The sequence below is a fragment of the Vombatus ursinus genome, unplaced genomic scaffold (genome assembly GCF_900497805.2).
Source record: "Vombatus ursinus unplaced genomic scaffold, bare-nosed wombat genome assembly UNPS02014163.1, whole genome shotgun sequence".
Taxonomy (NCBI): domain Eukaryota; kingdom Metazoa; phylum Chordata; class Mammalia; order Diprotodontia; family Vombatidae; genus Vombatus; species Vombatus ursinus.
Window position 1 is genome coordinate 581,091 of NW_020953941.1, and position 12,900 is coordinate 593,990.

The 12,900-nt window shown below is 34.6% G+C and overlaps 1 protein-coding gene and 1 pseudogene across 1 annotated transcript; one reads left to right on the forward strand and one right to left on the reverse strand.

Annotated features, from left to right (window-relative positions):
• The first annotated feature begins 5,216 nt into the window (after window positions 1-5,216).
• On the forward strand, window positions 5,217-6,176 carry LOC114041010 (olfactory receptor 4P4-like). The gene has a single exon (XM_027859221.1). The coding sequence runs from the start codon at window positions 5,232-5,234 to the stop codon at window positions 6,174-6,176; it is 945 nt and encodes a 314-aa protein (XP_027715022.1). The 5' UTR covers window positions 5,217-5,231.
• Window positions 6,177-9,332: 3,156 nt separating this feature from the next.
• On the reverse strand, window positions 9,333-10,248 carry LOC114041011 (annotated as a pseudogene).
• Window positions 10,249-12,900: the final 2,652 nt, after the last annotated feature.

The window sequence follows — 12,900 nt, forward strand, 5'->3', positions numbered from 1 at the left end:
TTCTCATCTCTCAAATAGACTCACCCTCCTCTCTCTACGTCTCTGTTTCTATGTCTCTTTTGTAGTTCTCTCTTTGCCTGTCTCTCTGTTTACTTGCCTGTTTCTGTCTCTCTCTTTGTCTGTCTCTGCATGTCTGTTTCTCTCTTTCTCTGTCTGTCTCTCTCTTTCTCTGTGTCTCTGTCTCTCTCCCCTCATTCTTATAAATTGCAGTCAAAAGCAGTTTTGTAAATTTGCAGATAGATACACTTGCTGTTATGACTTTCCTGATGCCAAGTCAGGAAGATTTGGTAGAATACTATAGCAGACAGGCAAGACCTAAAAATTGTTAATTTATTATCTGTGTTTCTAAATACAATGCACTTACCTCTCTACCACATGGCACCAGGAGGTAACTGTCCATATGCCCTGGAGGGGCATGAAGTTGGACTAGTGCTGTTTAATTAAAAAAAAAACATTATAAACTCCCTCTGGAAGGATCATTTTTTCAGACTGTCAAAGTCTTATAAATACTTCTGCTTACATATTAGAATCTGCTCAGATGTTCTTTTCCCTTTTTTCACACTGGTGCTTCAGAGAGTTGAATGTTATATTTATTTTACTTTGCAATCCAGAAATGTTCTTCCTTTATTTCTGAGTTACAAATTTATGATGAAAAGATGTGTGTCCATCTTCAGCCACCTTTCCAGTGCTGGGCAAATAATTACTTGTTCTCAGTTTCTTCATTTCTTCATGATTTGTACTAGTCTTGCTCCGTCTATGTCTGCTTTATAAACACCTGAATTTAATCAGAGTTCTTACTAAAGTAAGCTTCTGAAGGGTGTGTTTGCCCAGTAGGTGGAACACAACTTTGCCACTGGTAAGGCTTATGACCAGTAGGTATATAGGGCAGTGAAATCTTAAGCTACAGATGTTGGGATACAGATACAGCAACTAGATTCCAGGCTAATTATACATTACCAACTTTTTATCATATTTAATCATTACTGGTCAGGAAATATGATTTGATCAGTGGCCATTTATAATCTCAGGGCTAAGTAAAATTATAATGATGGCTTCAACTCAGCTTGATTAATAAAGGAGTGTTGGATACAAGGGACTGATTTAAACATCACCCTGAAATCCCTTGGATTCATCATTCAACAGCAGTAAGTTTTCTAACACATTGCCTTACTTCATTTTCTAGAAGAGACAAAATGTGTATATGTGTTTGTGTGTGTGTAAATATTGTTAATCTGGTGAACTGAATGAAGATAAACGACAAAACTGACACTCCTCCTGGGTCTCACAGATGTTGTAAGGATTATATTTAATGACATAATGTTGGTCTAAAAGGAAGGCAGTCAGAAAATGTGTCTCTTGAAGATGCTTCATCCTTTATTGAATGACATGTCAATTCTATTTTTGTCTCTTTTATTATAATTTCTAACTTTGTAAGTTACTTCCTGAAACTGCCTCACACATTTTTAACCATTTCATTTCTCTCAAGCTAGGAGGGAGATGATTCTTAAAAGGTAATATTTTGTACTTCATAATGGCTAATTTTGCCAAACTGGACACAATTAGAAACTGAGTTTATATTCTGGAGATAGAATACCAATCAATGTTGTTCACTAAGCAAGAATTGTACTTGTGAACAATGGAACGTGTATTCTAAATAAATCACCTTGTGTTCTTAATATTTAGGCCACCTCCCAAAAACAATTTAAATTAAATAAAAGGATGGACAGAAGCAACAATTTTATCACCATCATCCACATCTTATAGATGAGGATATAGAGGCTGAGAGAAGTTATTTATTTATCCACAGTCACACAGCTAGCTCTTATTTCCAACCATAGCATTCCTTCCACACTGAGAATTGCTTTTACTCAAAGGAATCCTTTTATTTATCTCATGTATTTGTTTGTTTTCCTTTTCCTTTAACAAAAACATGGAAGGTTAAAGCACAAAGAAATCTAGAAAGAATCTAATTGAGGGCTTCTAAATTTACAGGTGACAAAATCAGAAAAAAAATGAGGAGTGTTATTTGCCAAAGATTGCAAAGCCAGGAAGTGAAAAAATATGGTTTTGACCACAGAGTTTTTTTTTTTTATTAATTACAAATCTCGAGTTGTTTAGAGTATCCTATGCTGACTCTGTGAAAACTCTAACTGAAATGTTGAATTTTCTTTCCTGAAGTCCCATACCTGGGAAGTCCCAGAAATAGAATTTGGAATCAAGCCTATTTCCAAATTACATTTTAAGTCTAATGCCTTTGCTCTTTTATCTAGTACCTATTAACCTCAAATGAATTATAAGTAATCTCCAAATCACAAAACATATTATTTTATTTTGCATTTTCTTTTGATTTTCCCTGAATTGCTTATTTATGTTGATATTTATCTATACCTTCTCCCTCTTTGAAGCTTATGAAATAGGATTGGGGCATGTCTGTGTGTGTGTGTGTGTGTGAATGTGTGTGTGATTTTCCTATTTTGTGTGTGCAGTGACTGTTTTACAGGCATTAATTATCACCAAGTACTGTGTCACTGATCCCTCCATGGAGGGGAGGGAGGAATAGAAAAATGTCATGGGATTGAGTTTTTCTTTTGTTAAAATTTTTGGTAAAAAATTCAGTCAATGGAAAGGTTGAAGCTTTGGTTTGGTAGCCATTTGTAACTGTTTATTCACAAGTATTGCTCTCCCTCTTAAAGTAGGAAGAACTGGCATGAGTTTTTTTAATAACAATAATGATTTCATATTTATGGCCCACTTTATAGTTTGTAAAGCATTTCCACATAAATTCTCACTTAATCCTGACAACAGCCTTGTGTAGTATAAAAGTTCCTGAAGACCTAGGAAGGATTTTTGTGGGAGAACTCCAATGGAGGCACAACCTATAACCAATTCAATGCAATCATCATCAGCAGCAGCAGCAGTAGCAGCAGCAACACCATTGTTACAATTGTTGCCTTCTTTGTCACTGATATTTATGCACCCAAACTTAGGCTTACAAATAACTTTATACACATTATCTCCTTTGATCCTCAAACTATGTGGAGTAGTTTTAATATTACTCTCCTTTTGAAGATGAAAAAACTGAAGATCTGAGAAACAAAGCTGTAGAACACATGAATAATATGAAATGAAGCTAGATCTTGGAGGAGACTACAGAAACCATCCAGTCCAAGTCACTCCTTTTTGAGATGAGGAAACTGAGGTCAGAGAAGTTAAATATTAAGTCCAATGTCACATAATAATGAGATTTAATATTTATTCAGATTTCTTGACATTTGACTTATCAGCGTGAGGAATAAATATTATGGGATATCTGTCCAATGGCAATCATCCTGTAGAAGGTAAGCATCCTAAAAAAAGTAGAAAGGTCTAAAGGTGGAATGGACAAATTGCAGGAGAAGGATCTTCTCATTCATTGGTGGTCTTCAGACAAAAGCTGTGAGATTAATTATTAAGGTTGTTGTAGGGCAGAGGCATCAAACACATGGCCTATGGTTGGCTTGTGTCCAAAAACACACCTGACTGTGGCCCAAATCAGATCAAAACGGAATTGGGAAATAATTAACAAAATAAATGAAAAATATAATAAAACATAACTGATCTTACATTTTAAACTGGGTCAGCATGAAACCCATATGGATCCTTATTGTGGATTAGTGTCCCTCATTTCAATTTGATTTGGACACCACTGTTCTAGGACATATTCTGCTTTGGATATGGGTTGAACTGGCTAGGTGGTACACTGGATAAAGTGTGGAACCTGGAGTCAGGAAGACCTGAATTTAAATACAGGTTCAGACACTTGCTAGCTGGGTGACCCTGGGCAAGATACTGAACATTGTTTGCCTCAGTTTCCTCATCTGCAGATTGAACTCAAGAAGGAAAGAGCAAAACACTCCATTATTTGCCAAGAAAACCCCAGATGGGGTCATGAAATGTCAAACACAACTGAAATAACTGAACAATAACAAAAATATACCCTCTGAGGTCCGTTCTAACACTGATATTGCATTTCTTTCTCCTCTCAACTGAAGTGGCTCACCTATGAGTACCACAAAAACCTAGAAGGAGATCTGAGGGTCATTTCTGGCAGTACAGTAGGCTCCTATACCTTTTCCTTATGCCATATAATCCACTTCAGTGTCACATTCAATTTTAGAAGCTAGTTCCATTCTTCAAATATGCCTAGAGTGAGTATAGCATTTTCTGTTTATTTTTTTTCTTCCTTCATAATTTAATTTTTATACTTTAGACTTGGAGAGAATTTTCACATTAAATACCACAATGGATAAATGGAAAAATTAATGTTTGGACCATACCTGTAATAGTAAGAATGTATTTTTTTTATTTTGTTAGACAATGCCCTTATTATATAACTATCAATGAAATAATTAGCTCAGTTTGATTATTGCTGGGAAATAGACCTGGTGAGTGCAAATATTTGTGCGATGAAAACATCACTTAGCTTTAAGGGATTGATAAGGTCAATTAACATCAATAAATAATACATTAACACCACTGACAATAAAATTATTTTTAAATCATGTTTAAATGTTTAGAAATTGTTTATTTTTAAGACTCATTTTGCCAAAACTAAGTTATATCTGACATCTCTTCTAAGCTCATTCAATCTATGCCTCAGCAAGAGTCTCCTGAAAAACATATAATACCCATGAATATCCAGCATTCATCTGAAAACTTCTTATGAGGGAGAATGAATTATGTGAGGAGACATCCAGTTTTGCTTTTAGACAGACATAATTTTAGGAAAAAAATAATTCATTTCCTTGAGCTTAAACTCTTTTTCTCTTTCAATATACATAAGTATATTAAGCCTATATGTATACACATAGCTGAATGTGTACATAATACGTACATGTGTACATGCACTGCTACATATATGTACTTGTGTGTATTATGCATGTGTGTGAATTTTCTTCTATCTGATAGCATGTTAAATATTTGAAGACAGCATGACATGCCTAAGTTCTCTTCTCCAGGGTAAAAACCGACTATTAAGGCTATTCATCTCCTATTATGATCTCAAAGTGTGTTGTCAATTTAGTTCCACATCTCTGAACATTTCTCATATAACATTTTTAATTAAAGTAATGAAGATATTCATAACTCTAATGAATAAAAGACATTTTACATGAATTTGCCTGCATTAAAATAATATTTCTTCTAATTTCAGATATAGAACTTAATCCTGAATATAAAGAACCAAAAGCAAAATGAGGCCTAAGAGCAATGTCACAGAATTCATCCTCCTTGGACTTTCCTATGACCAAAACATCCAGATATTTTGCTTTCTCTTCTTCTTATTCTGTTATATCAGTCTTCTCACAGGAAACCTTGTCATCCTCATCTCTATCTGTTGCAGTCATCTTTTCCACCAACCAATGTATTATTTCCTCGGTCACTTGTCTTCTATGGATATCTACTACACGTCCAGTGTTACACCAAAACTAATTGGAGATCTTTTAACTGAAAGAAAAATCATCTCCTATGATTACTGTATGTTCCAAGTCTTCAGTGTGCACTTCTTTGGCTCTATCGAGGTCTTCATCCTGACTGCAATGGCCTTTGACCGCTATGTTGCCATCTGTAAACCTCTCCACTACATGGTCATCATGAGCAGAAAGAAATGCAACCTTCTCATTTTAGTGGCTTGGGTTGGTGGGGCTGCTCACTCCATTCCCCAGTTGTCCATGACTCTGAAGTTACCCTTCTGTGGCCCCAGTGAAATTGATCACTATTTCTGTGACATTTTCCCCTTACTGAAAATTGCCTGTACAGATACCTACACCACTGGTCTTCTTGTTGTCATCAATTCAGGGATAATTGTCTTGGTAATCTTTGTGATCTTGTTTGTTTCTTATGCCATTATACTATGGACCCTACGAACACATTCAGTTGAAGGGCGGTGGAAAGCTCTCTCCACCTGTGGGTCTCACTTCACAGTTGTTGTCTTGTTTTTCATACCTGCAATTTTTTCCTACCTTCGACCTCCCACCACCTATACAGAGGATAAAGTGTTTGCTCTATTTTATACCATCATTGCTCCTATGTTCAACCCAATAATCTACACTCTGAGGAATACTGAGATGAAAAATGCCATGAGAAAGGTATGGTGTCAAAATATCTGGGGGAAAGTAAATCTAAATGAGTTGTATTAATTTGTTGTTTGTGATATTTTATGAAAGGAAAAAGGGGTTGGTTATTGGAATGTAATTTTAGAATTAAATGTTTCTACAATAAGCCTCACTTGGGCAAAAATCAATATTGGATCACAGGCAAGGTAATAGGCATGACTGTAGTGATGAAAAAGAAAAAGACAAATACATTATTTAGTGAAGGAAGTTAATTGTGAGTATCAAGCTTTTATTCTGTCCATATTTTTTATTCTTCTTCCAAGTCACGTGTTTTTTAAGTGTTTATTATGTCCCAATTTTCCTGTTCGCAATATAAGCCTTAGCGCATTAACTTTTATAATATACATTAGTTTACTTCCACTAGAATACTAATACAAGATACCCTCTGTAATACTGGATCATTAGATTGTAAGCTCATTGAGAGCAGGAATTGTCTTCTGTCTCTTTTGCTATCCCCAGAGTTTACTACAATGCTTGCATATAGAGAATTCTTAATAAACGTTTACTGATTGCTTGATATTGACTGATACTATTTTGTGCATTCATGCTTTTGCTTTGTAACAGTGTACTGAAAATGAAATCTAAAATAAAAACAAAAACAAAATAAGGGACCACTAGACTCAAAGAATTTCCAGAACTTGTGCTGCCAATTTCATTGGATTGTCTATTAACATGAAGAAGTTAATTTTAAATAAAATTTTATCAATGAAACCCTGTTCATTTTTGATATTTCTTATTGTTGCTACTTTCAGTTTCCTTTTTTTCTTTTTTAAAAAATCAAATTATCCAATGGTTTATCATTTTCATAAAATCAACTGCAAGTTTTATTTATTAGTTTTTTTATAAAATTTTAAATAGTGGGATTGAGGTAAAACAAAATGAGTCCAACATTATGATAAAATAAGTTTCTTTAGTTTAATAACTGGTATTTAATAAATTTGTGTGGTAATTAGGAGCTAATTGTATGATCAATGAAAGAGAGATTGATAATTTAGTAAATAATAATGAAATACCAGAATGTACCTAGTTCCCACACAACTGATTCCCTTAGAATTTAGGATCAGAATAAATAAGGCAAACTAACCAATAGCAGGTAAAAAGTAGAACTATCACTCCACATAATCCACATATGGGAGTAGTTGATTCCTAAACCTCATTATGTCTACAACATAAAGTAGCATATAAGATGCACAGGAGTAAAAAAAAAAACACATTAACATAGTTTGTTAATTTATTAAAATAATAATTAGCTGATATATAAAAACTGAATGATTTTTAGGTTGGATCATTTTTATCTGGAATAATTTTGATTTGGGAATTGGTTCCACTGGAACCCCATTGACCCCTACCATTTATATTTGCTTCCTGACTTTTTTTTATAGTATTTTGGTTATTTGCCAGTGTTCCTGGATTTTTATTTCCTTTCCAGACACACCTTCTTCTCACTTCTTTACTACTTAAATCTCTCAGGCCTACTTCTCCTCCCAATATTTTTTTTTCCTTTCATATTCACACCATCTTGGAAATCATTCCATCTCAACATTTCCACCAAGTCTCCAATGATGTCTCATAAATCTGTAACATTAGTCCTCATCTCCAATGCAATCTTTTCTTTTTGTTTCTATGAGTGGTTTTCTGAATTTCCTTTATTTAAAATAACACTAACCCAACATTCTGAACACATTTTTTCCTCCCCACTTAAACCCTTCCCTCTTCTCAATTATTTTTCATGCTACTATCATAAAACCCAGAAGCACTACTAATTTGAAACATTGGCACACTTTTGGGGGGATTTTCCTGGTGTGTGTGTGTGTGTGTGTGTGTAAAAACACTTTGGTCAAATCATTTCTATTCTCTGCCACAAGTTTCTCCACCTGTAAAAATAATTGTGACAATGATGATTATAGTGGTTATGAGGATGATGATGATGAAGATGATTGGATCCATGAATTTATTGACATAGAGAACTCCAAAATGAGGATAATCCCTGTAGCACTTCAGCTTGGCATCGTCTTTGTAACACATAATCTTAGAGAATTCCTAGAGCCCTCAGACAAGAAATGATGTATCTGGGATAATGCAGAAAGTATGATTCAGTGATGGCACATGAACCCAGGTCTTCCTGGGTTCATGGCCATCCATTTTGCCAATCTTTATCTCATGACAGCTTACCTTTTATTTCTTTATTATATTGAAGTGCATTGAGTACTCATGTTATATTCCTTCATGTGATCTTCATAGCAACTCTCTTAAGTAGCTACCACTGTTCATATTTCATTTCTCAGATTCTGCTAAATGTAAATGCTAAATCGCACTTGATGTGGGATTCAAAACAGATATAGATAGCCATAATTGACATAGGTGATATGATTTGTTTCCTTACAGTAAAAACTGTCATTTATATAGCACTTCAAAGTTTTCGAAGCACCGTACATAATCTTATTTAAGCATTAATAAAACTGTGAGACAGATTTTCCAAGTACTATTTCCCACATTTTACAGATAAGGAAATTGAGCCTTAGAGGGGCAAAGTGATTTGGCCGTGGCCCCACAACTCAGAATCATCAGACAAATTGAAGTCTCATCTTCCTGACTCCAAGAACAATCATTTATCTATTATTATGCACTGTTTCTAAGTTTACCAAATCTAGGGGATAGTTTTTTTTTAATCATATGATTGCACTTCCTATACACATTAAGACATGTCCTGTTTCCATGTACATGGATTTTATTACTCAAGAGGAAATAACAAAAACAAAGAGGTATTAAAAGAAGGCAAAGTTTCTATTATTCCTGGATAAAGAGTGACACTGTGTTCCTCTATGACTTCACTTAATATCTGAAACTTTTTGGAACAAAGTATCCTTCCTTGGCTACCATTCCCCTACTCATGTTATCACCAATATTGGTATGTTAACTTCTTGAATAAAGGGGTAGACTGGGGTGGGGTGTCATTCACATCTCTATTTCTGAGCACACATAGTAAGACATCAATAAATTGTTTTCTCTTCAGTAATTGATTGTTTCATTTATTGTCAACTAGAAAGTGTTAGGCTTTTCAAAATAGCATTTAGTTCTCACAGTTTGATGGAAAGTGCTCAAATCTTCACCAGGTTCCAATGTGTGGATATGTTGGGGCAGGAGAGAGAGACAAACTGAAATTCATATGTTTAAATTGAATTATAAATTTATTTTTCTGGACCATACCTTCTGCATAGCATTTTTCATCTCTGCATTTCTCAGTGTATAAATGAGAGGATTCAACATAGGTGCAATTACTGTATAAAATATGGAAAATATCCTTGAAATTATTGCCAGCACTGGGTGGAGGGACATAAATGGAGATACAGGGCACAAAGAAAAGGACCACAACCATGATGTGGGAACCACAAGTAGAGAGAGCTTTTCTCCTACCTTCTGATGAATATGTTTGAAGGTTATATAATATGGCAATATAAGATGAGATCAAGACCAAAAAGGTAACCAAGGCTACCATCCCATTATTTGCAATGACTAAGCAATTAACGATACTTGTGCCCATGCAAACCAGTTGCAGGAGGGGTTTCACATCACATATGTAGTGATCAATCTGGTTAGGACCATGGAAAGGTGAACTAAGAATCGTGAATAGCTGGGCAATGGAATGCCAAAAGGCCACCACTCAAGCAAGCAGAATAAATAAGTTACATCTTTTCCAGTTCACAATTATGAGATAGTGTAATGGTTTACAAATAGCAATGAAGCAATCAAAGGCCGTGGACACCAGGATGAACATCTCAACACCACCCAGTAAATGAAGACTGGAGAGCTGAGTCATGCAGCTGTTGTACGAGATGATTTTACTTTTGGCAAGTAAGTCCCTGATCAGCCTGGGTATGATGGTGGATGTATAACTCAAATCCATAAGAGACAAGTGACAGAGAAAATAGTACATGGGTTGTTGAATCAGATAGCTCTAGGAAATGGTAATGAAGATGACAAAGTTGCCCAAAAGAATTGCTAAATAGCATAGCAAGAAGAATACAAAACTTATTATCTTCATTTCCTTGTTCATGAACAATCCCAAGAAAACAAATTCAGTGACATTGGTCTGCATTGTGATGCAATTGAAGTGTGATGAGTCTGACAAAAAAAAAATCATCTGCAATCATACAGAACATCACAATTACCTTTATATTTCCTTGGAAATATAAAACCAACTCAATGTTATTTTGGAGAAACAAAATGTATTCATAATATTTTTAGATCAAGGTCACCAGATTGTTTTAAATTTAGACAGCTGCAGTTTTGTTTTCTACATTTAAATGAATTTTTCATTATATTTTTCATAATTTAAATCAGTTTTTGTCTATTCCTTCAAAGATTCAAGATAGCATTCAATGACACAACTAGCTTAAAAGACTACAAAACTGGGTAACAATTCAGCAAAAATGAATACTTTTTCTAGTGCCACTCATTATGCAAGGTGAATCAAAAAATAATTGAACTTAATATAGCTATTGGGTAAGGAAAACACAAGATATTTATGATATATGTGTTCCAACTTATAAACGAAACAGAATCAAATACAACCATTATTTAGTGAAAATGTAGGTTACAAAAATAATGATATGACTAAAAATGACAAATTCCCAAAAGAAAATTCACTAATAACCAATTAACAGAGTCAAATATAGTATTAAAGTCTTTAAAAACTGGAGTGAAATTTCCCAAGTAAGAAAAAGCAAAAAAGACCACAAAGCATAGCAAAGCAAGAATAGGCTAGAAATTAAATAGGCAAAAGAACATTTTCAGAAAAAATGTAATAGGATCTCTAAGAATTTGTTTTTAATATTACTGCTTTTCCTAAAAGGAAGTCATAGACTGATGAATCAATGGAAACCATTTGATGATTATAATGGGGCCAAGGTGTGAATAATTTTGGTAAGTTTATGGGCATCTGGTATTGAGGAGATGTGTGATCAAACCGGAGTTGTGAGAAAGAGAGAATTAAAGAGAGTGGCATGTTTTTATTTTTCCATCTTTCAGTCTATTTACAACTTTTGTCTCTGTTCATGCTTTTTCCCTTGTATTTCCTGGATCTTTTTCTCCATTTTCTGCTTCTCCTCACCTCTGACCTCCAAATGATTCATAATTCTCTCTCTCTCTCTCTCTCTCTCTCTCTCTCTCTCTCTCTCTCTGTCTCCATCTTCTTCTTCTTCTTCTTCTTCTTTTTCAGTCTTACTCTTTCTCCCTTCCTTCCTTCTCACCACAGCACAATGTCTAGTGTGACTTTGGACACAGAAAAGAATATTTCTAAAGTTTAGTTTTCTCATTTATCAAAGTGTTAATAATAGCTTCTTGGCCCATCTCAACTTTTATGAGGTTCACATAAAATAGGATGAGAGAAATGACTTTAGTTAATATAACATAATTTACTATTGTAATTTTTGTCACTCTACAGAAATATTATTAACCTGATAGCCAACCATCCCCAAATGGTGGAGAAAAGAACAAACTGGTGCATAAATTGAACTAAAATAGGTCACATTTTCTTAATACATATAGCTTTATAATCAAACACTGTCCTCCTAACTTCCTGTTGAGGTAACCACTGTAACCCCACTCACTCCTCAGCTAAAGATCTTTGTCCTCCATCCTAAGAATGAAATTTGATAGGTTTCTGGAAACGGATGGTACAACTGGGAAGACAAGTGAGTTTTAAAAGGAGAATGATAGTACCAATAGTGGAAATTAATGCTGGTTTGTAGAAAGGTGGTTGATTCCTAGGTAGTGTGTGTGTTTGTGTTTGTGTGTGTGCATGTGTATGCATATGTGTATGTATGTGTTTCCTTAGTCTATTTAGCTCCTCACCATTTTAGGAATAAAAATAAGCATGAAAAAATGGGAGTCAAGGTTGATTCAGCATCAGCAGCTTAACAAACCACATAAAGGGTTAAGGGGGCAGATAAATACAGAGATATGATATATGTGTGAATGTGGGGGGAAAATTCTTAAATTTGTCTCTTATCTAAGTCAGACAAGTAGCTGTGTGATGTTCAGTCATAAAAAGTAAAGCATGGTACTGGAATCATGCATTGCTGCTAGGGCAAACAATGCTGTCAAATATAGATTACTGAAATATCTCAAAAGTAATCATGATGCATATATATTTCATCCCAAAGTTCTTCAACTAGAAGGAGGTGGCCTTTTACATAATGAATACCATTCTGTACACACTGTTTTTTCTCCCTGGTTTGAAATCCAAAAAACAAGCCATCCATCAGGCCATCAAAGCCATCATGTTCGCTATGTATACTTACATACATTAAATATTTCAACTAAATAATTATCTAGGGAAACCTGACTGAACGCTTTCTGAAACTAATGACTTGTGAGTGACTAAGGGATGAATTCCCAGAGACATGTCAAAGATACCAAAGGAAAACTCTATTTTAGTTAGAAGCTACATTTTGATACCTAGGGAGATCTCTTTAAAAAAAATAAACTTTTCAGATGTGGCCAAGGTTCTTTCATCAGCATCTATGTCATTGTCATTGAATTACTTTTGTCATTGAATTACCCTTTGAATCCTACTCCCTTTCCTTCCCACTCCCAATAGCTTATGAGAATTTCAGAAATTCTACTGTATATTCCACTTATCCTCAGGATAATATTTTGGGGGATGGACATTAGGGAAAGAGTGCTTATAGAATATATACAACACTGTACCTAATTTTTGAGTTCACCTCAATAATACTGTTGACTC

Excerpts from the sequence above, each read along its gene's own strand:
- LOC114041010 (XM_027859221.1), top strand. The coding sequence starts at position 5,232 with ATGAGGCCTAAGAGCAATGTCACAGAATTCATCCTCCTTGGACTTTCC.